We start from the raw sequence: 24,235 nt of genomic DNA on the forward strand, positions 1-24,235 counted from the left end.
GTGCGATTGGTTCCTCCCGTTTAAAAAAATAATAAAAGAAAAAAAAAAAAAGAAAAGGCCGCGTTGGGAAATGAGACGGAGCCGCTTGTTCTCCCAACAACCGAGTTTTAATCCAAAATAGAGAACAGCCCAGAAAACACGTCGCTAGCACAGTCCGTCTATAGGAAGGGTGCACAGTCCAAGCACACAGGGGCATTGCAGCCATGGCGGAGGTGCCGGCCCACAGCAAGAGGCCGACTTTTCAAATGGCGAGCGGGCAGTCGTGTGCCCCAGAGCTTCGGGCAAGCCAGCGGCGCGCTGAAATTGTTAAGGCTGTGGACATACTTCGCACCTTGAAAGCGCTGTGTCGCTGGCCGTGCCGCTCCCCCCTAGCTCCAGTTGGTGGTCGCAGCGGTGGACAGGCATTGAGTTTTGCCCTTAGCGAACAAGGCTGACACTTTTTTTTTTTTTTTAAATTATTTTTTGCCCTTTGTCGCATTTGCCTTCCAAAAGTCACCAGCAAACAGGTCTCGGTGACAGAGATTGGTAGGAAGAGAAGAGCACCAGGAGGTGAACGTGGTGGTGCCGTATGGCTTGCGCAGAGGCCAGCTCGTCTGTCCCGGCTGCCATGGTCATGGCCAACACGTGGCGGTGACACTCGGTGTGACACGTCCCAGCACTTGATGGCACCGCACAACCAGCCTGGCGGCACGGGGCCAGGCCTCGTGTCCCTGGAAAGCACCATTTTCTGATGGAGTGAGGACAAACAAGCAGGGAAATAGATCCAGGCCCTGTGTTGGGGGGGGATCTGCTGCTGCATGGAAAGGAACAGGAACAAAACCAGCTTGTTAGTCCCTGTGCACGTTAATTATCTGTCAGACTTGTATATACAGGCTAGCCTTGACATTTCTCTCTGGAGTTTACATTATCCCAGGTCACCTGACGTAGCCCTCTCATTGCAAGGGTATTAAAATACGGTTGTATATAGCCAAGTCATACTGTGCTGTTCTGCGTTCAGCCTTCGTCTGTGGCATTTGTAACAAGGGCCTGATGGCATCTTCAGAAATGCTGGGCACCAAAACCTGGGAAGGTCAGCTGAGGGCACAGGCTTTCTCTCAGCATTATCGTAGGTTAAAAGTAAAAATGATTTTAAAGGTAAATGTTAATGAAAAAAGAATAAAGCCATTTAAAATAAAAAGACAATGGGACTAAGCAAGACTTGTTGGTACAATTAGGACAAGAGAAGTGTTGCAAATGCAGACTCTGGACTGCTTTAGGGTTTTCAAGCCTAAGACCCCGGGCGCTGTGTGTGTGTCAACCTGGCCCGCCCTGCCCGCAGGACTTGCTGCTCGGTAGCTCACCCAAGACACGAATTTGGATTCCAGTGGCAGTGCAGGAGCCTGCAGGCAGTGGCTGCCTGCCTGGAGGGCTGCTCCGCACCAAGCTTGTGCAGCCAAAGCGCTGGAATTGCTGTTGGTTGTACTGGCCGGGGTGGCTACCAGCACTGCACATGATGCTGCCCTCTGGGAAGGCCCTGAGCTTCCCAAGGGGCCAGCAGCTCCCTGCGGAGGGTGGCAAAGGCTGAAAAAGGCCTTGGGAGAGCAATATTTGAATGCTTCCTCTGTATTTATTAGATGGCAGCGTTTCATGTCAACCTGACATGAACGACAATTCAGGCAAAAAAATATAATGTTTGAGGTAAAATGCAAGGTTTATAATCAGACACATCTGGAAGTACCAATGGGTTTGAGTTTTCCTGAATGTGCTGTAAGAAAAGCAGTGCCCAGGAAGAGGAGCTGTCTAACATGAACATGGGAAAAACAGGACCATAAAGGAAAGCAACCCCATAATACTCAAAATCTTCAGAGCTCAGCAGCTCCAGCTCTCCCTTCAAGAGGAATCACTTTTTTGAATATGAGCACCATGTATCCTCTTTCAGCCTTTTTTTTTTTTCTGCTATTTGATAGCAATTGGAGACTTAAGTGTTCCTTTAATCAATCCAGCTTTTTCCCCCTATATGTCCAAAGTGCCTGTTTTCACAGTTTGAGATGTGAATGCAGGATGCAGCAAAATAAAATGATAAATAACTCCAGATTTCCTGTGATACATGAGAATTTGTTTGTATTAATGCCAAGCAGAAAGACTGCGACTTAAACTGTACCCACGGGCCTAATAAAAGCTGTGGGTTTTATAAACCACACTTCCATAAACATTTTCTTAAGGGCAGCACGATCACAGCACAAAGAGCCAGCTTCGACAAATAGGAAGAAGCACAAACAGTCCTGCAGTGAGAAGTACCTGCGGCTGGTGCTAATTAAAGACACCCCTTGATGACTGCTGCCTGAAGTTTTGGTTGCTAAGAAATCACATACTTCACACTCTAGCTCAGGAAGAGAGTCTGTTCTTTGTCTATGAGGTGCTGCTGAGTTGCTCAGAAAATTATCTGCTGCACCACAGAGGGAAACTGAAGCTTTAGCCCTCTGTGAACACTCAAGCCTTTCCACAACTTCCCCCAATATTAGACCTCTCCATCACTCACACAGCCCCATATGCTGCCTCTGACTCTGCTCAGGCACCTGGGCTTGCCCCTCTGACTGCAGCTCCTAGATCTCAAGGTCTGCTCTCGTGTTGTGTGCATGCAGCACTGAACATCGTGATTTGCTGTGCCTGGTAGAGCAAGCACAAAGAGAAAGGCTGGGTCTCCTACCTGCCATGAAACTGAGCTTGGAGGTGGATCAGAAGAAGGGCTAGCAGAGCCCTGAGAGTGCGCAGCACTTGCAGAGAATCTCCATCACCTGCTGGCAGAGCCAGCTTTTGCTCCTGCAGAGACATTGCAGGCTCACAGTGCAGTTACTTGGATGGCGAGTTGAATTTGGCTCTTGCCCTTATGAGATATCTCAAGGGAGCCTCTGCTGAGTACACATGGCCAGAGCAAGCCCTTTTCATTAGGAAAACCTTTGGTAACAACTGACATTTCCTATTGCAGGCACAGCAGTGGCACTCAGCACCAAGGCAATGTACTCACGTGCCAGGGTTAAAAAAATTCTCTGATCATCAGCCTGGAAGGCTGTAGGGTTTTATGGTGCTGCAGCAGGATGGGGAAGCACCAGCCAGGGAGGTGTTTCCCCTTCCAGTCCTGCTGTTAGAGAGAGGAAGACTTGGCCAGCCTACGAACTGCTGATCTGTCACTGCAGACTCTGTGTTGCTTGTACTAAGGCTGGCTCCGTCACTGTAACATCAATGTGATGATGTTGCAACTTGGCTTGCAAGAGAGAAATGTTTTAATTGCAGATATTTTTTATTTTATTACAAACTAGGCTTTGGACATAAAAATATCCTTACGAATGCTTTGGTGATGAGGTGCTAACGGCAGCTGAGAGATATTTACAAGTTTGGAAATGAAACAAATGACATACTTTAAACACTGAAAACTATTTTTGAGCTGTAAGCACAAGGATGGACTCACCACTTACCAACTGCACTTTGAAAGGCTTTAGATGGACTTTGGGCCAAGCAATTCTGAAGCTAGAAATGAAACAGGATCCTTTATATATATATATATATATATATGATACAATATATGTATACTGAAAACCTGTGATAGAAAAAATTGTCTTCGTCAATCATTGTTTACAGATACTGCAAAAATTGGACACATCCTTTTTTCAATGCACAGGTTTCGCAAAAGATTTCTATACAGTGTATATAAAATGCTTTAAAAAAAACACATCATAGTCCCATTGTGCTTCATCAGAAACAGCTGTATGCTCCAATGAATTCATTGCCTTAATCATAGCTCCAAAAGGTACTGCATGTTGACTTGACAAAGCAGAAAGCCCAAGGGTTAACACAGAATTTTATTCTGAGCACTACCATGTAACGAGAGTGTACCTAAGCCACGCCACCACAGAAGCTGATCCAACAAGACCTGATCTTGCATGTCCCATGCAGGCAAAGTCCCCACTGAAATCATGGGAGACCTGGGTGTACAGGGTGTGCAAAATCCATCTGTTAACCTGGAGCAGGCTTGCAGTGACCTCAGCAAGAGCTGAATTCAGTGCAGACCTGCAGCACACGCTAAGGTCGGCCTAGACTTACTCCTCCACATGCTATCCTACTCCTAATCTCTCAGACGCTTTGAAATCAGTTCAGCAAGATCAAGAGGATTTCTCGTAAGGCTGCCTCCCAAAGATTAAGGCAACTGCAGTTTTGGCTCTTGTTTCCAGTTGGCGTTTGCTGCCCGCAGCCCTGTGGAGATGCTTCCAGGAGGAGCCTGCCGAGGGAGCGGAGCAGGTACCTGTCGCCGTTACCCTGTTTGCTTTGGTTCTCAGTAACTGGGCAAGGACTGTGGCCTCCAGACAGATCTGTACCCCTCAAATGCCAATGCCAAATACAGAAGTATGTACAGAAGATCTTTGTGCCTGCTCGCTCCCTGTGCCGTGCCTCAGCACCAGCAGTGTCTTGTCCCAGGGAGCCAGGCATTACGTTCCTGGGTTCAGCCTGCTCATCAGGAAACTCTTGACGCTGGGGACGGGGTGCACGTCGTACTGGTGTCTGCGGCGCTCAATGAAGGAAGCCAAGCGGGAGGTATCCAGAGGGATTTTGGAATAGCTGCCATTGTGTGGTTGCAGCCATGGATGCTGTAAACACGTGGCTGCCGTTGGCCTTCTCCTGAAGTCTTCTTGGAGGATAACGTTGATGAAATCCCTGGCGGCATGGCTCACGTCAGAGAAGTACTCAGGTGGGAAGCTGAAATCTACTCTGCACACATTGATACAAGTCTCCTCTTTGCTTTCATCCAGGAAGGGAGAGACACCGCTCAACATGACGTAGGTGAGGACCCCAATGCTCCAGATGTCCGTGCTCAGGGAGACAGGAAGGCCTTGGATAACTTCAGGAGCTGCGAACTCTGGGTTTCCAAGGAGGTGGTGGACGTGATAATGACCTGTGATTTGAACTGCATCTTCCAAATCGATGATCTTGACACGAGGTACCGGGATTCTTAAATCAATGAGCAGATTTTCTGGCTGCGGAAAAGAGAATAACAAAAACTTAATTATGCTCTAGTTCTGCAAACAAAAGGTGTAGCCTTTATTCTAGATACACCCCTATCCAAATATTTAGCTGTGTGTTTTAGGTTGAAGAACTGATCAAAAATCACATTTTATCAGGTATGTGTGACATACAGAGCAGGAGAGTTACTGACAAGGAACCTGGTCAGCTCCTGTATACCCTGCTGTCAATTTGGATCAACACTGAAGCTGCAAAGACAGCATCCTCGGTTTACACCAGTGCAACACAGTGTGATTTTATACGTAGTCCCAAATACTTGCAATTTATTTTTCTCAGAATAATCTCTACAGATTAAGAGCACTGACAGATGTAATTTTGAGACAAGCTACAACACTCTGATTGATTTATTCAGATTCCACTTGTTTACATGACACCTGGTTGACATAAATGTATGAGAGAAATGTTCTCTGTAAAGCAAATATTAAACTTTTTGTCCACTACCTCTCTAGAGTCACTTTTCCATGCATTTTTCCTATAGCTCCTCATGCTCATGCACATATATATACAACTCAAAGTCTACTACACTACTCTTCAAACCTCTCCACTTGCTCTTCTGTTGTGGAAAGACAAAATTAGCACAATCTTGAGAGGATCTTGGGACAAGACAGTCCATGGCTAGGTCTATTGTCCCTAGCAATGCATCTCCCTCTTCCCACTCAGCAACAGAAGGTACTTTATTTAGCATGCCTCATTCAGGAGAACTGTAAATAGGTCACAGAAAATTGGCTTCCCACCTTGTTTTTGGGAGGTATCTTATGATCAAATAAAGAATTCAGTGCAGTTTCTTACCTACAAGTGATGTCTATTTTTTGACAAGTCCTATAAATACAGCAGAAAATACAAGCAGTCTTACTGAAAGAAACCTGGATAATATAGCCTTTTGGGACTAATGCTCACATAAGACATTTCACAAAAGGGATCTTTTCTTTTTTTTTTTTGTAGTAGCAGTGGTAGGCAGCAGAAGAATGAAAACACCACTTCATCTGACGTGCCTGGGGGCTGCAGGGCTGAGATGAGACCTCCATGGAGCTGGATTGTCCATGATACAAGACAGTTAAATCCATCTCTCATTCTCCATTTTTAAATTCCATTTAAGTCTTCAAATAAATTATAGATTATCTGATACCCCTGGCAACTTGAATCAAAGCTGCAGAACACAAAGCCCAGAGCACTTGATCATAACTTCAATCACCAGTTTTCTGCCGTCCCAGATCACTGGGATGTTGGTGAGGATGGCAGCACAATGCTGAATCCAGGACAGCACAGTGCCTCCTGCCACGTGTGCTAACACGGGGAGGAATGAGCTGTGCTAGTCTCACAGAGCATGACATTAGAGGCTGCAGCTTGTTCGTCCTCACTCAGGAGCTACTGACATCGCAGTCCTGCCCTTCTCCTTCATCAAATCCCTCTTCCAGAAAGCCCTTGAGAACAAACCAATGAATCAAGGACAAAGTGCATCTCTGAGCTGAAGGAAGATATAGACCTCATGCTGCAGGTCCTTTCTCTGGCCAATAGGTCTGAAAAGTAGCACTTGTCCATTCAGTGATCATCCCTCAGAGCACAGACTGCACCTCCGCGCTGTCAGTGAAGCTGGGAACTGTCTGTACAGGGGCACTGAGTAACAGCATCATTTTCTTCTCTTACCTTTATGTCCAAATGAGCCACTCGGCAATTGTGAAGATACTGCAAGGCTTCCATTGTGTCTCTTATGTAGAAAGCTACCTTTTCCTCCATGAGTTCATCGTGGTTCATTAGGTAATCTAAGAGACGACCGTCATCCATCCTGCAAACAAATCAAACCCCACACGTGAAAGATCACATGGCATCTCCAGGAACAGCTAATATTTGAAAACAAAACTGCAATGGAAACTTTGTGACCTAAAAATAGAGGAAACCAAAAAGAGAGATCTGATATTTAACGATATCTCGAGATACTGCAGGCTGTGGAAGTGGTAGAATGATTAATCCTCTATTGCTAAACCCAGTTCTAAAAAAATTAGCAACAGTCTCAAAGTAAAGTAGTTTGCTTAAGGATGTATTCAATAGACAGAGGAGATTCCTTTGAAAACAGATCCACTTAATTATTTGGCTTCGTCTATTTATTTACGGAGAGGATTGCATAATTCAGAAAGAATCACTGGCATTTTCAGCTGGTAATATGTTCTGTGGGAAAACTAACCCCATAAAAGTTTTCCACCTAGTTTTATTTATGTGTATAAATAAATAAGCAAAGAGCCCAAATATACTTTGTTGGATACTCTGTAACAAAGAAGCATTTTGGATTTTGGTTGCTATTTCTCCTTAGGGGGACAAGAATAGTCCCTGTGCAGCTTTTTTCACCAAAAACTATTAGAGCAATGTAGGCTGCAATCCAGCTGAAGCACGTTTACTCACATATAAACAGTGGACAAAACTGCCCAAGTAAATTTCATCCTATTCAGTGTGACAGACTAACTGCTGATACAATTACCCAGGCCTCGCCAGAGTAGAAAGCAGTTTTATTTGTACCCCTGAATCTTATTTACTGTAAAGAAAAGGCAGCAGAAAGTCAGCAGAAAATGGCTATTTCATTTGATGTCACAATCAATAAAAAACAGATGACAAAGTCTTTGCCCTGCTGAAGCGAGGGTGAATTTTATCCTTGGCTTTAAATAGTGCTGTGATTCCTACCCAGACACTTGAATTGAAGCTCCATGTACTTACAGCTCCAAAACTAGGATGTAAGAAGTAGGAGACTCGTAGGTATCATGGATAGTGATGTACTGAGGATGCTGTAAATGCTGTAACAGAGCTGCTTCATGTGCCGCTTGCTCTTTCTTTTTCATTTTTTTACTAACGAATTTTACAGCAACGTCTTTCCTGGTAGCTTTGTGAACACATTTCTTTACTATGGAGAATCGTCCCCTGGAAAAAAAAAAATCAGAATAATGAATGGGACCAATAAATAAATCATGCTTGTTTTCCAGTGCAATAGCAGGCTGATTTTCAAAGTGTTATTTGATTTAGTACATTAACATTTCACAGAGAATCACACTTAACTAGTCGTTCATAACCTTTTTCCAACAAGAACCCCCCGTCTCTTGCCCTGGCTGTTTGGATTCTTTGGGGATTAGCAAGCACCGACAGCAAACAGCCACTTTGTTTCGTGTAGCCCTACTGATGTCCTCTAACAATCTCCCCTGGGTTCAATTTGCTGCCGCTTTTACAGGTTCTGCCTTCTTGTTCCTAAACATGGTTCTCCCCTCTCTAGTTGCTTAAATAATGAACCCGAACTTACTCGGACAACAAAAAGAAAACCCTTGTTAAGTAATCGCTAAGCAATCATTTTGTCTTGCAGTTTCAGGCATACAGTGAGAAATTAGGAGCAAACAGCTGGCATGAAGGCATTTAGGTAAGTCACACAGACTGGTGCCTAGCACCATTCCTGGAAGCAAGAGTACTTGATGAAGCCATGTGCTGCACTTGGCCTGTTGGTAATACATACACTCTTCTTTCCACAGAACCAGGCAGGCTCCTACCCTTTCAGCCCCAGAAGCACGTCGCTGACCTCTGGGATAAGACATGACCGCATGAACATCAACCTGCGTTGTTTTGCGCCCTTATCAGCTGTCTGCACGAGGTCCTGCTCACTGACCACGCCGCTCAGCAGAGCCCTTCAGCACCTGATTTAAGTCAGTCACATGCCTAAGTGCTTTGCAAACAGTCTCTGAGGTTAAGCACAGCCAGAACCAGCAAGTCATCCTGACTTCAAAAGCCCACTTCAAACCCGAGATGTCAGAGGAGATAGCAGCAAGCACTGGCAGTGGCTGCCAGAGATTTGGCTGCCTAATTGTTGAGAGGTTTGCATTCGGTCACCCATGTCCCAGTTGCAATCCTCAAATCACAACTGGTCTTGAAAGACAAGATTTAGCCAGCATTTTGGCCAGTCTGTATTGTAATGAGTACTTAATGTGCAATGCTCTCTGAAAGGAGAAGTTTTCAAGCTAACTACAAAAAGCAGCCTAAGCTCTCTTCCAAGGCCCCATCTTCAAGCCATTGTTTCAGTGTTTCATTGCAGCAATAAGCAGGGTTAATATTACCTCCCAATCTCATGCAGTTCTGCATATGCAAGGTCAAAGTTTTCCTTCCACGAAATAGTGGCACCATCAGCAGCAGAATCTTTAGGAGAAGAAAGCACATGCAAGAGAGTGTAAATACAAGACAATTTAGTGTGGATTATAAACCACATATTTCTAAATTAGGTGAGAATATATTACTTAAGAACAGCAAACATTACTACTGAGTCCAATTTCACACTGCTCTATCACATCCAGTGCATTAGACCACCAAAAGCCAGAGCTTCCCAGAGCAAGGTGTGGATAAGATGGATTCAAATCTGTCCTTGCTATTTTGGGCTGGAAAGGGACCACACGGACAGTCTCAGGGCTTATCTGTGTGCAAATGGAAGGGAGATCTATGCCACGTGAGATCTCATTTCATCTAGCACAGGCTATTGAAGCCAGTCACACACCTGGTTATGTGCTGGAGCTACTGAAACCTGGGGAAATGCATGCACGCTGAGCAGCAGCTGTGAGCCAGGCGGTGCAGGAACAGGCATGGAACAGGCATGGAGAGCCTTTCCAGTGGCAGGAGCTGACTCTGAGCATCTCCCAGGCTTTCTCTCCTATTCATACCAGCTCCAGGATCAACGTTCTTAGCAGGACCTCACAAGTCCAGTTCACCGTGGATGCCCTGCAAGCATCACCCCCTCCTCCCCATACCCACTCACCATACTCTGGGAGCCTCACAAATTCGGATGGGTCACTGGGCAAGCTGATCCCCCAGGGGTTGCTGGCACTCACTCGAAACTGGTACTGGCAGCCTGGGGACAGGTCTTCAATGACAAGGTAGGTGTCCAGAGTTGAGGCCACCGACTGCTGCCAGACCTGCGAGCCTGTGTTGTAGGGAGGGAGAGAAGGAGAGGTGATGGAGACAACCCCGATGAGTGAACTCAGAGCAGGGAGAGCAGGGGACTTGTTCTTGCTGCTTAGAGGTTATATGGCCAAATGCTAGAGGACATTTCATAAACTGCTGTCAACATGAGAACAAAGCACACAGAGGCTCTCCAATGTGGTGCCCTGGGAGGTTAAAATCCTTGGAGCTTTTAACAGGCAAAGTTAAGGCTGATTTATTTCTGTTAAACCAGAAAGGGACATGAGAAGCTGTTTGGTGTTGCAGACGTCTCCCTGTCTGTTGAAATGCAGGAGGAAGGAGATGCCCCTCACTTGACTGCTACCAATGGAAAAACCACAACCCAGGGACAAGCTGATCTGTCCAGAAGTCTAGCTGAGGCTGTGTGCTACCAGTGATGTTTGCAGGCAACAAGATAAGGCAGGAAAGGAGGAATGACTTGCTGACGGCTCTGCTATGAGAGAAACACTGGGGAAAATAAAAAAAAAAGGTAGGAAGCAAGCCACAGGTGAAGCTGAGGAAGGGCACCAGTGCAAAGTGCCTGCGGAAGACCTGGTGGCTCCAGTGAAAGCTGGAGCTGCAAAGAACCAGTTTTCTGAGGCTTGGCATGGGCTTTTTGCAGATATGCAGGATTGCAGCTAAGAAATGTGTGACTCCATGATGTGTTTCTCCTCCTAACAGGAAAAAAAAAAACAAACGTTGCCTAGCCTGTGGCATCCAAAGGAGTAATACTTCATTCATCTGCACAGGAACACACTGGGGCACAGAACAGAAAAGGACTGCTAGGACACTGAGCCCTATCACATTCCAAGATTTATTTCAATAACATATCAAATTTTGTCTTAAAACTAGTAGCTTCAGAGCTTTTTAGAGCTTCAGAGCTCTTTTATTTACCATGATATGTATATTTTCTGTACTATGGGTAAACACACTGATGGCACAATGAAAGAGAAGGCAAAGTATTGACCTTGAGAAGGTATTAACGTGATGGAGTGATTAACATGATGGAGATGCACATTTGCTAACCTGAGGTGGGATTTTTGAAGGATGAAGGGAGAAAACAGAGGCCACATACCTAAGGCAAGGTTTACTGCCCAGAGAGCATCATGCCATTGCAGGAAGAATGCAAAAGGGGATGTGAATCGCTTCAAATGCCCTTGATGAGCAAACAAACCTGTGCATACAGGGGCAACAGTGCATTTATCTTCTATTTAATTTTTCAGGGGGAGTTAAATCCATTCAGATGGCTGGATTTAAGAATGAGTGGATTTTGGAGCTGAGCTAGAAAAGCATGCAGGAATCTGCAGTGCTATCCAGATAAAACAATAATAATAATAACAAAAATAATAATGAGGCTGCTTTGTCTTTGCATTACCAGGAAACATCCACCAGAACGGCTTGATGAATACCATGGCGGCAGAATGCAAATAATGAAAGGATGCCTTAGTGATTAATGTATTTCAGCTGAACACACTTGCCTTAACAGAGTGGAGGAAACAGAAAAGTCTGTAATATATGAGAAGTTGGGCTGCATGACAGAAGGGCTTCTTTTGGCCTTCCACTTTGGGATCTGTGAGCAACAGATAATCACGCCCCAGTGGTGGCAAGGATGCTTTGGGACCTATTGTCCCATAAAGCAGAATTACTTTGGTCTCATTTTCTCAGCTAGTGAGCACAGCTGAAAACACTTACCTTCTTCTCTGTACTCCACAGTGTAGCCTGAAATAGTGCAATTGCCTGTACTGGAGGGGGGCAGCCAGCGAAGGATCACAGAGGTGCAGCTTCTCTCCTGAGCAATGGGGCGATTTGGGGCAGCCGGGACACCTTGGGTGAGAGAAAACAGGCACCCAGTCCAGCATCATGTCAGCAAGCCCTAGTACTTTAACTGAGGGAAACAAGTATTCATGTGGACATCACCAAGCAGCAGTGAGGTGGGGAGGTTGTTACCCCCAAAGTGTCCGAAAACGACAGAAGAAAGCCATTCAGAGTGCGTCTGTGTGTGTGGTGCTTGGTGTGGTGGCAGTGGGTTGACAAACGACCAGCCAGGCTGCTGTGTTTTGCCCAGGGCTCCCTTCAGCACTGTAGCAGTTAACGCAGCCACTAACTTGTTTGGATAAATTGGGGAAATGATATCTCTAGGGCCAAAGGGGAGAAGAAACAAATCGACTTCTCAATGCTGGTGACACTCCTGGTCTGTAATTCACCGGCCAGACATTCGTCTCTGCGCTGTGCCCTTGGACGCAGCAGCCAGCCCTCATCTCTCACGTTAACACATCCCTCCCAGAGCTGGAGGTCAGAAGCCATCAGCCCACGGTTTCCTATTCATTACAATTAGCTGGGTCACTAATCACAGCGCTGAGGACTCAGGCTGGGTTTGAATCCCAGCAGAACGGTTTGCCCTGGCCCAAGCTCCCTGAGCCCCGGGAAGCAGCGCTGTGAGCAGGACGCAGGAGCTGAGCCCCTGCCAGTCCGTTTCCATTGCCCAGATGTGATGCTTACATTCGGACAACTTAATCAACGCAAAGAGCCCGCGATGCCTTCAGCCAGCAGTGGGAGGCTTGGCCAAGGACGGGTTATATTTGTCTCAGTTTGCCTGGCACAGCTCCATGCCCGGCTGCCTTTGCACCAGGCATTTCGGCGTGTTCCCGGCCCCGTAGAGGAAAAAGGCTGGCTGTGAGGGTCAGGCACGTTACCTTGGACTTTGACTGTGGCCGAAGTCGATGCCGTCCCATGTTCATTAGCCGCCACGCAGGTGTAAATGCCGCTGTCCTGGGGCATCACATTACAGATCTTCAGCGTCAGCTCCCCGGAGTCACTGCAGGTGCAGAAGCCTGGATTACAAAGTACTGCTTTGCCCACTAATGCTTTTTATCCCTGCTTCTGTCCTGTCTCGTTACAAACACATGTGCACACAAATCCTGTTAACTCATTTCAAGGAGCATCCCCCCAGCAATCTGGTACCCAAATGCAACCCCTCCATCTCTCAGGATTAGGTTGCAATAAAACCTTTGAGCAGAATGGTCCCAATGGGGCCCTGCGGGGCAAATCTGCCGCTCTGCTGTGGTCTCAAAGGAGATTCAGACCCCTGGAGCATGTGATGGTGACCTCTGTGGCCAGGAGAGTGGACATTTCACAGCAGCTGGGGATAACAAATGTCAGCGCTGAGTTCTTGGGAGACACTCGGTCTTTGGGCCAATCTGAGCAAATAAACAGCTCTACTCAACCTATTGAATTTATAGCAGGTCTGCAGATAGTCAGCTCAGTGGAGTTGGCCTGAATGAAAGGATTTTGCTTGTGTAACTGAGCTAGCTGTGCTGGAGACCCCACTTAGAGCCAACAATAAATTTCTTTGATGGCAAAACTAGAGCGGTTCTTGAACATGCAAGCCATCGGAAACTGCACAGGGACACGGCTGCCGGTGTAACCGCATGGACACTGCGGCTTTGGCTGGCCTGACTGTGCTGGTTGAGGAACGGGACAGAAACATCCCCTTCCCCCGCAATCCGGACACCGATGCCAGCAGGATTTGTAAGACAGATGCTGATCTGCTGGGCCTCTCTTTGGCAGGCAGCGCCTGCACGGAAAAACAAGCAGGAGGAACGAGACAACACAAGTGCTGATAGCGCACAGCAAGGGACGGCACAGGCGAAAGGCTGATGTAAAACAGAGCCCCACACGGAAATACCCCCCCCATCCCAGCCCCGACCAGCAGCCTGAAGATAAGGCTCTACCAATCTAATGGCTAACAAGGCAATTCGGGGTACCCTGGGGCAGCTTCACAAGGCAACGGTCTCTGAAGGAAGCTCTTGATCAGACATCTTTTTTTTTTCTTTTTTTTTTTTTTTTTTGACCATGTAAAATCCCTTCTCTCTTAGCATTCATTTGTCACTTCCATGGACTTTGTACTCCCCGGGTTTGTCTCAGCCTGAGCCAGCAGTGCTCACAAGTTCACATGAAAGATTGCCTCCTGGAGGTTTCCACTTCAATTTGGCCCAAATAGCTTATGTAAGCCGCAGATGAGCATCCAGCAGCAGGCTGTTACCTGACCTGAATTCAACTCCAGATCTTTTCAGATCATCCCACTGTTTGCTGTAAAGATGGGCCAGGAACATCATGACAAGCATCTTTCTGTCCAAGCGCAGCTGGATGTAGCCTTCCCAGGAGCACATGTAGGCTCTTTAAGGAGCAGCTGAGGAAAGGCTCAGGAAAACTGCATGAGTTACCACCTCTGCCCATGAGATGAGAACATTCCCAATGGTGTGGATAAGTAAATGAAGAATATTGCAAGCTGATGAGGGCTTGCTCTGCTCTACTCCTGTCCCTACCAAAGGTGAGCATCATATCAAACCCAAGCAGATAAGCCCCAGCAAAGCAGAGGCAATATTACCCAAAATAATATGGTGGAAACATTAATTGCTTCTGGCTTGCAGCTGGCTCAGAGGTCTTGGCCTTCTGGGGCACAGCAAAACCAAAGCTCACAACTGCCCACAACACGCTCAGTGGAGATAGGCTACATCAACTTGGGAAACTATAGAGCTACCCAAAACCCAGAGTTCAACCCTTTCTATTAGCTGACGTCTGGCTCAGTGATGTGCCAATTCACCATGCCAGCCTTGATTAACTGCATTTCTAATGAGTCTTGTAGCCCGGCTGGTGCCATATTTGAGGAGGACATGACCATCATGACCAGATGTGTTGGGATCCAGAGACGGGACCTTACCAGGATGACACCGTGTAGGTGGCCGTGCTGTTGTCATTGTCAAGAATGTTTTGATCTGGTCCTTTCCAGGTTATAGTTGGTTTGGGACGTCCACAGACTTTGCACTGCAGCATCACTGTGTCGCCGAGCAGGCAGGTGATATCCACTAAAGGCACAAGAAACTCTGGAGCCACTGGAGAAGAACATAGGGGAAACACCTTCTTTTAATGCACAGGAGAGATGTTCCCCGTGCAAGTCTGGAGAACACATTATAGGATTAGTTGTGGTTTGCTTTTGTAGAGGGGAGACGTGTCAGGGTTAAGCACTGAAGATCTGGGTCCCAAATGGATTATCCCAGCGTTGTTAGCGAAACTCCACCTTCTCTAAGAGCCAGCTGCCAGCAGCCCAGGGAAGGAGGTAGCAGGGACTGGCTGTGCCTGGGTCTGAGCTCTGGCAGGAAGGTGAGGCTTGGCGAAGGTGTGTTTGGTGAGGGGTGGGTTTGGGGCACTCAGTGCGTGGTCTCAGGCTCTGTGAGCCCACCAGCAGATTGTTGAAGAAGAGTTGCCTCTGCTGTGAGCACTGCTGTGTGGGACTAAATCCCAGCTGCTGGCTCACCCCTCAATGCAAGTCAGTGCACAGCTGTCTTTAACTCACCTTCTTGAATGAAATTGGGGTTGATTATCTGAAAAATACAAAGAAATAATACATATAAAGCAATTATTTAGTTGTCTGGACAGTTACAGAGAGACATCTGGTTTCACAAGGCAAGGTGGTGAGGCTGACCCGAACTGCAGAAACACTGACCAGTGGGCTCAAGCAGTCTCAACAACTGGCAAACACAGCAAGCTCTGGTGACAACTGAACAAGCCAGTGCGCAGTTGAAACAGTAAACGACAGCTACAGTTTCTGGAAGGCTGATAAAGCAGACTTTGTGTGAGCTGCATCGCAGGTAGCAGGCACAACACCAAGGCTGAGGAAGGTGACCGTGCTTTCTCTTTGCTTAGGTGATGCTCAAGCCATTAATTGCTTTCCACCTGGATGTGGTTTGTGCCCCCCTGTGCCCAGCTCCAGACCCACATCACACAGCACCTGCAGCCACCATGCACCTGGGGCACCTCACCTGCGCTCTAGCCACTAACCAGCTGTGGGGAGCTTCTGCTCAGCTTCAGGGAAAAAAAAGGTAAAGTGCTAAAACAGAAATACTGGCTTATTTTTGCGTACTGACACATATCAGTCCTGCAGCAGCTCATGGCCTATCATGAGTAAAATACCACTTGTTTCATTGGGCTGCTGGAAACTTTATAACTTGAACCTGGAATTGGATAACTGAGAGTTATTTTGTCTAACTCGTTAATTGATCAAGTTAGCAAAGACTTGAAAAGCTACTGTCTCACCATAGCATAGATATGTGTGCTAGTTACATCATGCTAGTCCTAGAAGAAAAGTTGGGGGATAGCAAAGACAACAGCGATAAGTTCTCACACACAGCATCAACTCTAACTACATAATGGTGTACCATAGTATAGACGTTTTAGCCTCATTAACTGGTTTAATAATCCAATAAGGTCTTGTTATCCAAAGTCACACTAATAAATATCAAGCACCATAAACACCAGTGTGGTTATCTCACCTTGTTTCTTTGCTACTGTCTATTTCAGAGCTATTTTGGAAGATGTCAGTGAAGCAGTGACCTAATTCATGGTCTGCCAAAGCTGATGGGAGTTATTGCAGTGATCAGAAACCAGGCCACAAGGCAGAAGCAACAAGCCTTCAAACACATAGATGCATCTTTGAGATTCATATTTATTTTGGAGAGTTATAAATAGTTTTCCAAGGTGCATGGCTCAATATGCCATTCAAGGAGGCACTGGAGTGCATTCAGACTAATTTTGGCTGCATAGCCCTTCTGCATAGCTCTGGTACCAGCATTCAGCCCCCAGGCTCTGCTTCCCCCATCACCAACAGAAATCACAAATGGATGAGTCCAACGTGGACTCATCGCTCATATGGGCATTTTCTCCCATGGAAACAGAACTTCCATAAATTCCTCATCGTCTGAGACTGAGACTATCCTGTGGCAAAGCAGCAGACAGAGTTTGGTCCTACGGGAATGTGTATAGAGAACCCAAATTCACCATACTGGCTGAAGCAACCCATCAATGCCAGTGCTTTGTGCTGTGCTCCAGGGAGGGGTGTGGGCTGGTGGTTGTGGGCACAGAGGTTACGGTCACTACCACATGGCCAGCCTATCCTTCAGGTCTGGACCTGGCAGGCAAGATGGTTTGGGCTCTCGGGTTCTCCCAAGAGCATAGAGAGTTCAAACGTTTCATCCCCAGCAGCCTGGAAGCAGCCAACCTCTTGCTACACCCCCGGAAAGGTCCCTTTGAGGACTATTTCTATAGTCCTCGTATGGCCACACCGGGAACACCTGGGGGCACCTCCATGGGGAGGTGGCAGCAGAGCGTGTCCCCACTGTGGGATGGCACAGCTCGGCCTGGTTGCACCCATGGGGCCCCAGCACCCTGACGGCCTTTTGTGTCTCATCCGTCATCCCTGCTGTCACCCTTCCTCCTGCAACTGCAGCCCCATGGGGCCCAGGATCCACATACAGCCTCCAGCCCCCATGGGCAGGAAGCAATCGGGGTGTAAGAGGGCACTGGGTGAAGGAAAACATCTCCCTGCCTGTGGGGAGGGAAAGGGAAGACGGCACTTGTGATTAACTTACAGCACTCACATGGCACTGCAAAGGAAGAAAAAGCTGTTGTAGGGAGGGAGATTTCCAGCTAGATAACCACCTCTTGCCACTTTTCACTAAATGAGACCATCTATTTATCAGATTAGTAACCCGAGGCAGCCGTTCATTTGCACATACATCTTCATTTTTGTAGTTTGTGGCTTAACTGGAGCACACATACATCCTCTGTAGCGCTCACCTGTCTTCCCTGCAGCGTGCACTAAATTCCCTTATTATTCACTGATTTCTGTCCTGGTAAGATTAGAGATCCCGAGAAAGAAACGCTCCTAACACTTTATATTAATTTTATAGTGCTAAAGGATCCATTAGAAGATACAGCTACAGCGATATATGTTATTGATACATCTATAAAAAAATAATGCTACAATTTCAATATTTTCTAAGGCACAATCATTTATAATAATTGACTTACCAATGTTGTTTTCCATTGCCTTACCGATGGAATATTATAAAAGAAAATTACCGCTGCTAGATAACATTGGAAGAGTCTAGGGGTAAAATTTACATTTCCTTTGATAAAACTTCAGCTGCTAATTAATAAAATGCTGCCTAACGACACCCCACAGCCATGTCTCAACTTTCACCTGCTGTAAGCTTAGAGAAAAATAAAAGCCTTTTCGCAAGAGAATGCTAAATGCTACCAAAATGATTTAATACATCACTTGATAAGGGAACAGGATTTGTTTAAATCACAGAGTGAGAAGTGCAGAAATAGCAAATGAAAGATTCACAGCCAGAAGCCAGCTTTCCTGACCCACACATCAGCCCCATGGGGTTATGGTGCCTCTTTCTGCAGAGCATCCAGGTTTCTGGGCAATGGGTACGTGGCAGGAGAAGACAGACTCCATGAAGTCCTTCTCGACTAAGTGAAAGGCCTTTGGAGGTGATTTCTTCATGTGCCAAATTGACTTTTAATTGGAGAGGAGAGCTCCGGAGCATGGCCCCTTCACCCTCTGAGAACTTTGCACAGCCTCCTGCAGGTGAGTGAGCTGAAGGGAGATGACAGATTTCTTTTTTTGTCGGACAAAATACCTGAAGCCGGATCCAGAGTGGACAAAATCTTCGAACTGCATGGCTGGTAGAGTTTGTTTCTCAAACAGTGATGGCTAAAAACGGAAACCCTGTGCAAAGTGACAAAGGCAGCCCATGAAGTGGTCTCTGCTCGCACCATGTGGGGTCCAGCACTGACAAGGCAAAGAATGGAAGCTGGAGAGAAGGGGCTGAGACACACAAATGGGACGACAGGTCAGCATTATTCCATAGAAAAGACAGAAATAGACCTTGCTCCTCCCTTCTCCAGCCTGCGTTGTTTCAGGGCTCAGACCAAGAAAGGTCCACATGTCTTTGTTGGTCTAAGTGACTTTTTTGTTGCAAAACAGGGTTTGGAGATGATTGCCAAATTCACCTGTAACACCTAAGCCTACTTGCAAAGGGCTCACCAGGCTTTCAGATGTGTCATGCTGAATTTTTTGTGAGTTTGTTTAAAGAGGACAAAAGAAGCAACTTAGTGTTGCAGTCAGACTTCAGAAAAGCAGCACAGATGCTGCATACAGCAACTCAGCACTTTGCACCACTGGATCACATTTTTCCTGGTTTGCCAAGATCATGTTATGAGCACAGAAAGGCATTTGCATTCGTCACAGCAAAGCTGTCCATTTGCAAAGTGACTCCAACCTCTGACTCGTTAGCAGAGCTTATCTGTCATGTATATGCACATGCTGCATAAGTGCATCACAAACAGGACAAACAATGTTTTTCCCCACTTTTGCTGAGCCGTAAGGCTGGACTGCCAACCAAGCCCTCCATAAAAAGATCCATGCTTTAGCTAAACAGCAGAGGGCATGTTTACTCCAAGGCAAGCAGCTCTGCATTTGGTAAACACCTCATAGCACTTCTTGCTCATCAAGTTAAAATAAAATATTGACTCATTCGCACATGCTGGTAGCCAGCAGCAAGCTCCTTGCTCCTTCATTTAAAAAAGAAAAAAAAAAGTAATGGTTCTCAGAAAAAAATAATAAAGAAATGAAGAAGAATTAAACCAACTGCAATTTGCAGGAAAAGATATATTAGTCCCTCTCTGATCAGGTCAACTTCTAATGTGAAAGTTTTAGGGGGAACAAGTTTCCTCCTCCCCCCCCCCCCCCCCCCAAAAAAAAAAAAAAAAAATCACAAGAGAAATCTCTTGATAAGTGGAGCAAATAAGGATCCCCCCCCTGTATGTGGGTAGGTGTCACCAATGGGAGAAATTATTTAAAATGAAAGAATGGTACCTGATGAAACATTCCACAGTACCAGGCCTTTGGTGGGGAAAGGGGATGCCTTCTGGCACCCAGCATGGATGGGCTCAGCTGCCACTGAGAGGAGCCACAAGGGATGCTGGCCATGTCTTGTGGGTCTGTGCACGGCAGGAGTCCTATTCCCTGCATCAGGCTCCAGCTGATGTGCTTCAATGGCTGTAGCTGTAGGGTGTCTCTGCTTTTGAAGGCTACCACACCGTGTTGTGGCACCCTATTGTTTTCCTGCAGATTAAATAGATCACTTGTTTCTTTTCCAAAAGCTAAACTGCAGCACCTGCGCTGCCAACTGGCTTGACACCTGATGAGCCACCTGCCCACTCCGTCTCAGCATCCCTGTCCACCCAGGGCAGCAGGACTCTGGTATTGCCTGTAGAGGCCACCCCAGGGACACTGGAAGCTCTCAGGATTGCACTTGCTCTTGTTGTACCTGTGATAAGAGCCTCTTCCCGGAGTAAGGCAGTGCTGTGCTACGCGCGCAAACAGCCATGGGAAAATAATCTGTACCTGGAAAGGCTTTCTTACCAGTATTGTTCGAGAGCAGAGAGAGTATGTTAGATATGCTCTGGAGATGCAAAACTCAAGGCAGAGGGATAAAGGCATTTGCCTAAAGCACTTGGGAATTCCTGGCCTGAGCTGAGAGTTGACGTGAAGCCAATGCTGTATCCACCAAGCCATTGCTTACTCAACCGCTTGGACCATGAGAATGCTAACACGATGTTCTTGCCTGCAGCATGCTCCCAGTGCTGATCTCCCTCAGTCTCTGGGTAGTCCTGAATGTGCAAAAGTGTCATAACTGAAAAAAAATGATGATGAAGCCCAACCTACATACCTTGGCAATATCCCAGCTCACTAACCTACTGATGGCACTTCCACCAACTCAGGGTGGGCCTGGACTTCATCGCACCTTTGCAGGGCTAAGAAGCAGGAACAAACACACTGGGTGTTGGCTGCCTGTTGGTCAGGATTATTTGCAATGCACCGCAGCTGGCATCGCCCTGTGCAAAACAAGATGTCAGATCCCTACAGACGAGGTCTGCTCCAAAGCCTGGAAGCTGAATTTAGCGAGCCTCAGCTCCATCAGGTCTGCTGGGAGGACATCTGCTCAGAGAAGAGAGGTGGCCTGATGGGATCTGCACAGGTGACCTATGACCTCCTCAGCAATATTGAAACCCCACGAGGTGTTATGACACCGAATTGTACGACAATTAGTTGTGTCATTGTCCAGGACCCCAGACATGGGTGTGGATGATATTCACTGATTCACAAGGACATACACCTTCTTCCCAGAAGGAGAACTGCCTGTCCCTGTGTAATTAGCTACAGACACGTGGAAAGGGACACTCTGATCTTTCTTAAATACAGGTTACTCCTATCCTTCACGTGGCTACAGCTGCTCCTCACATTCCTGCTCCTACACTCCACATACCTGACAGGTGACATTACACCTTCTGTTTTGTGTAACAATTGCACAAAATAGAAACTAGGAAAAAAAAAACTACAACAAAACAAAACACCACCGTATTTCGTTTCCATTCTTGTCCGCTTTCATTACATATTGATAAACTACAAGAAAAGAAACAGCCACCAAGAGATACGATTTCTATTCCAAGTTACAAATAATGGAAAATTCTCTATTTATGCAGATAAAAATATAGTAATAACATTTTAGCTTTTTGAAAACAGTCACTCACAATTCCAGGTTTTTGCTCTCATTATATGTTCTTCACATTTCTTTCTTTCTTTCTATTTCCCCTTGAAACAAAACAAAGTCAAAGTGCTTCAACAATCTGTAATCTACTGAACAGATACATGGTATTTTATAAATAGCAACCAAAGCTGGACCTGAAAGACTGCAGCAGCCGTGGGACTTCATGGATATATCATGACCAGCTTACTGACTTCTCGCACAGGAAACAGGCTGGAGGTAAAATTCACTAACACTTCCAACTAATTAATATGGCTTCTTTGAATTTAGAGCCTGCTCTCTCTCTTCTAGCACTGGGAGCGTGTTCTCACGTATGACGGGAAGAGGGGTGTCAGCGTGTTAGGGGTGACAGCCCTGTAGAAGAAGCCGGGTGACTCGCCCAAGGCTGTAAGTACAGAGGCCTCCTCCTTAATGACAAAGGTAGGCTGCGTGGGCCTGTAAATGGTGGTGTTTGGGCCAGGACACAGCTCTCCTGCCAGCACTCCCACAGACTGTGAAATTGTCACAAGCTGAGCCTATGAAACTGTCACAAGCTGAGCCAGGTGTCAGAGCCAGGTCTGCCCCCACCGCGGGCAGCCGGTGATGCTCCCAGCCTAGGAGCTCGCCACCTCACCACACACCCCTGGAACAGAGAAGGGGAAGCCTGTGGAGAGGCTGGTTTTCACTACGTGCACAGCTTGGGGTAGAGGGTATCAGAGCTTTTTAGCAATATTTAAGCACAAGACACAAAGCCAGAAAAGTCAGCTGTTTGTTTTTTTTCTGCAAAATATGGTTAAGGATGTACACCAGCTGCCCTACTCCCTCTGTATCGGGTACTGCCCCCAGGGGAGACCAGAAACACGCTGTCTGACGGAGGATTTGACAGTCCTGCTCCGATACTATGTGCAGGCACAAGCACAATCACGGGACACAAGAACCTGCAAGAGCAAGGGACTAATGTTTCCCCTATGGACTGGGTCACGCCGAAAAGTCTTCCACCATGCCATGGTGAGCCTGCCTCAGGAAAGGAGCTGGAGGTAGTGATAAATGATTTTGAAAGGACTTGCTAATGTTCCTTTCCCCTCACTGACAAGCGTTAAAACTGGAACCATCACCAGAGGAGAGGAATGCAGACTAGAAAGAGCCTGGAGAGCCCACCAGCCCTGGGAGCTGCCAGAGATCCAGCTGCAGTTCCTCTGAGAAGAGATTCCGCAGTGCATGCTGAGACCTGTGCTGTTGAGGTGTGCTAGCCAGCTGCGCTGCAGTTTAGACATCTCTGCATAGACCTCCTGATGCTCTGCCATCACTGTCTGACTTCCTCCACAGTTCTCCTGCACGATGAAATCCTGTATCAGGCTCTGGCGGTGGAAAAAGCTTGCCTTGCTTCTGTTTTAATGAGAAAAGGCTTTAGCTCCTGAGGCCTTAATCCAATACATTTCTCACAACACATTTGAGAAGGAGCATCACAACATTCATAATAAAGGGACAGGGAGAACAAGCTTTCCTTTAGCACACATCCCTTTCTCAAAGATGTATTTACTGATGCCAACACAATTAAAATAGAAGAGAACCTTCAGGTTAATAGCTGAGGTGGTACATCCCAATATACTTCTGCTGTTTTTTAACCCCAGGAGGAAGGTCAGCTTTCTTTTGCAGGATGTTTGTAATGCAATCTGGCTAACAGCTTCCTGTAGATGCAATACCCCTCTTCTCCAATGACCTGTTCTACCATCTCTACAAAATCACAGAGGTTTTGCTGAACCTTTTCCTTGCCTGTTTCAGTAGGAAGCTCTTTCAGCCTTGGTACAATGTACACAGTTGTTTAGTGTGGTCACCATACACAGAAAAATGGGCTCTGCAAGATATTAATTGAGAAGAGCCAGATATACAGCTCTCATGATTTTAAGTTCTTTCTGGCTCTCTTAACAAGGCATGTCTTGGTCACTCCACTAAAATCAGTGGCTTCACACTGGAAAAAAGTTGTGTAATGCATCACAAGTTGGGTCCACTTATCTGCATTAGTCTTGTCTATGATACAGGTACATTAAAGCAACTAATTTTACCAAAGTCTTCCAGTACCTTTAGAGAAACGCAATTTCCCATTTTTTAAGTGACATCAACTGCTAGGAAAAAAAAAAAAAGAAACTTTTTCTTTTCTGATCTAGATTTAAAGCACCAGCTTGGTGCAACATCGTTTGCTCCAGTAATTCACAACACAAGCCTGACTAGCAGCCCTGCATGTGTTGCCAGGATAGTGGGTGTTTTTAAAACAGAGAGCTGCTGCATTTATTGGTAGCTGACAAGCATGCACGATCATTTCATTGAGCGAGGTCCCAGGTGGGAAGCAGCGACTGAGGGCGGCTATGTAAGCCTCCAGCTCAGCAAGAACTTGTTCCTCAACTTCCTCTACTGCTGCTATCACAAAGGCAACCTGAACTCCAGTTCACTGCTTGGCAAAAACAGAATTGGTGCTTTGTGTGACTCATGTTTAATTGGCACCTATGTCCATGAGCGATGCAGACCCACCAGCTCCCCTTCCAGCATAGGCATTTCAAAACAGGCGCATGTTCTTGGAAAAAAATAATGACAAGGATGATTGTCTCTACCTCCATGCTAGTATTGGGGTCAAGGTCATCACACTCTGACTCCTCTGAGCTGTTTGTCTCCTTGTTTGGCAGCATGAAGAAGAAGAAAGAGAACAAGAGATTAGAGGAGAGATTGGTTAGACAGGGCAGAGCAGCAAGGAATTGTGAGCAGCATGGAGATGGATAACAGGACAGAAAACGTTCCAAAAAAAA

At 46.5% G+C, this 24,235-nt stretch overlaps 1 protein-coding gene across 1 annotated transcript in view; it reads right to left on the reverse strand.

The window, feature by feature from the left end:
• Positions 1 to 89: 89 nt before the first annotated feature.
• The window catches only part of KALRN (kalirin RhoGEF kinase), a 500,534-nt gene continuing 476,388 nt past the window's right edge, over positions 90 to 24,235 (reverse strand). Inside the window, 10 exon segments of the mRNA XM_040562309.1 lie at positions 90 to 5,006; positions 6,697 to 6,835; positions 7,756 to 7,956; positions 9,132 to 9,210; positions 9,821 to 9,985; positions 11,695 to 11,826; positions 12,696 to 12,817; positions 14,723 to 14,894; positions 15,356 to 15,383; positions 24,044 to 24,103. Coding sequence (XP_040418243.1) covers positions 4,461 to 5,006; positions 6,697 to 6,835; positions 7,756 to 7,956; positions 9,132 to 9,210; positions 9,821 to 9,985; positions 11,695 to 11,826; positions 12,696 to 12,817; positions 14,723 to 14,894; positions 15,356 to 15,383; positions 24,044 to 24,103 — 1,644 coding nt within the window. The 3' untranslated portion in view covers positions 90 to 4,460.

Source organism: Cygnus olor, chromosome 6, assembly GCF_009769625.2.
Source record: "Cygnus olor isolate bCygOlo1 chromosome 6, bCygOlo1.pri.v2, whole genome shotgun sequence".
In the NCBI taxonomy this organism is placed as follows: Eukaryota; Metazoa; Chordata; class Aves; order Anseriformes; family Anatidae; genus Cygnus; species Cygnus olor.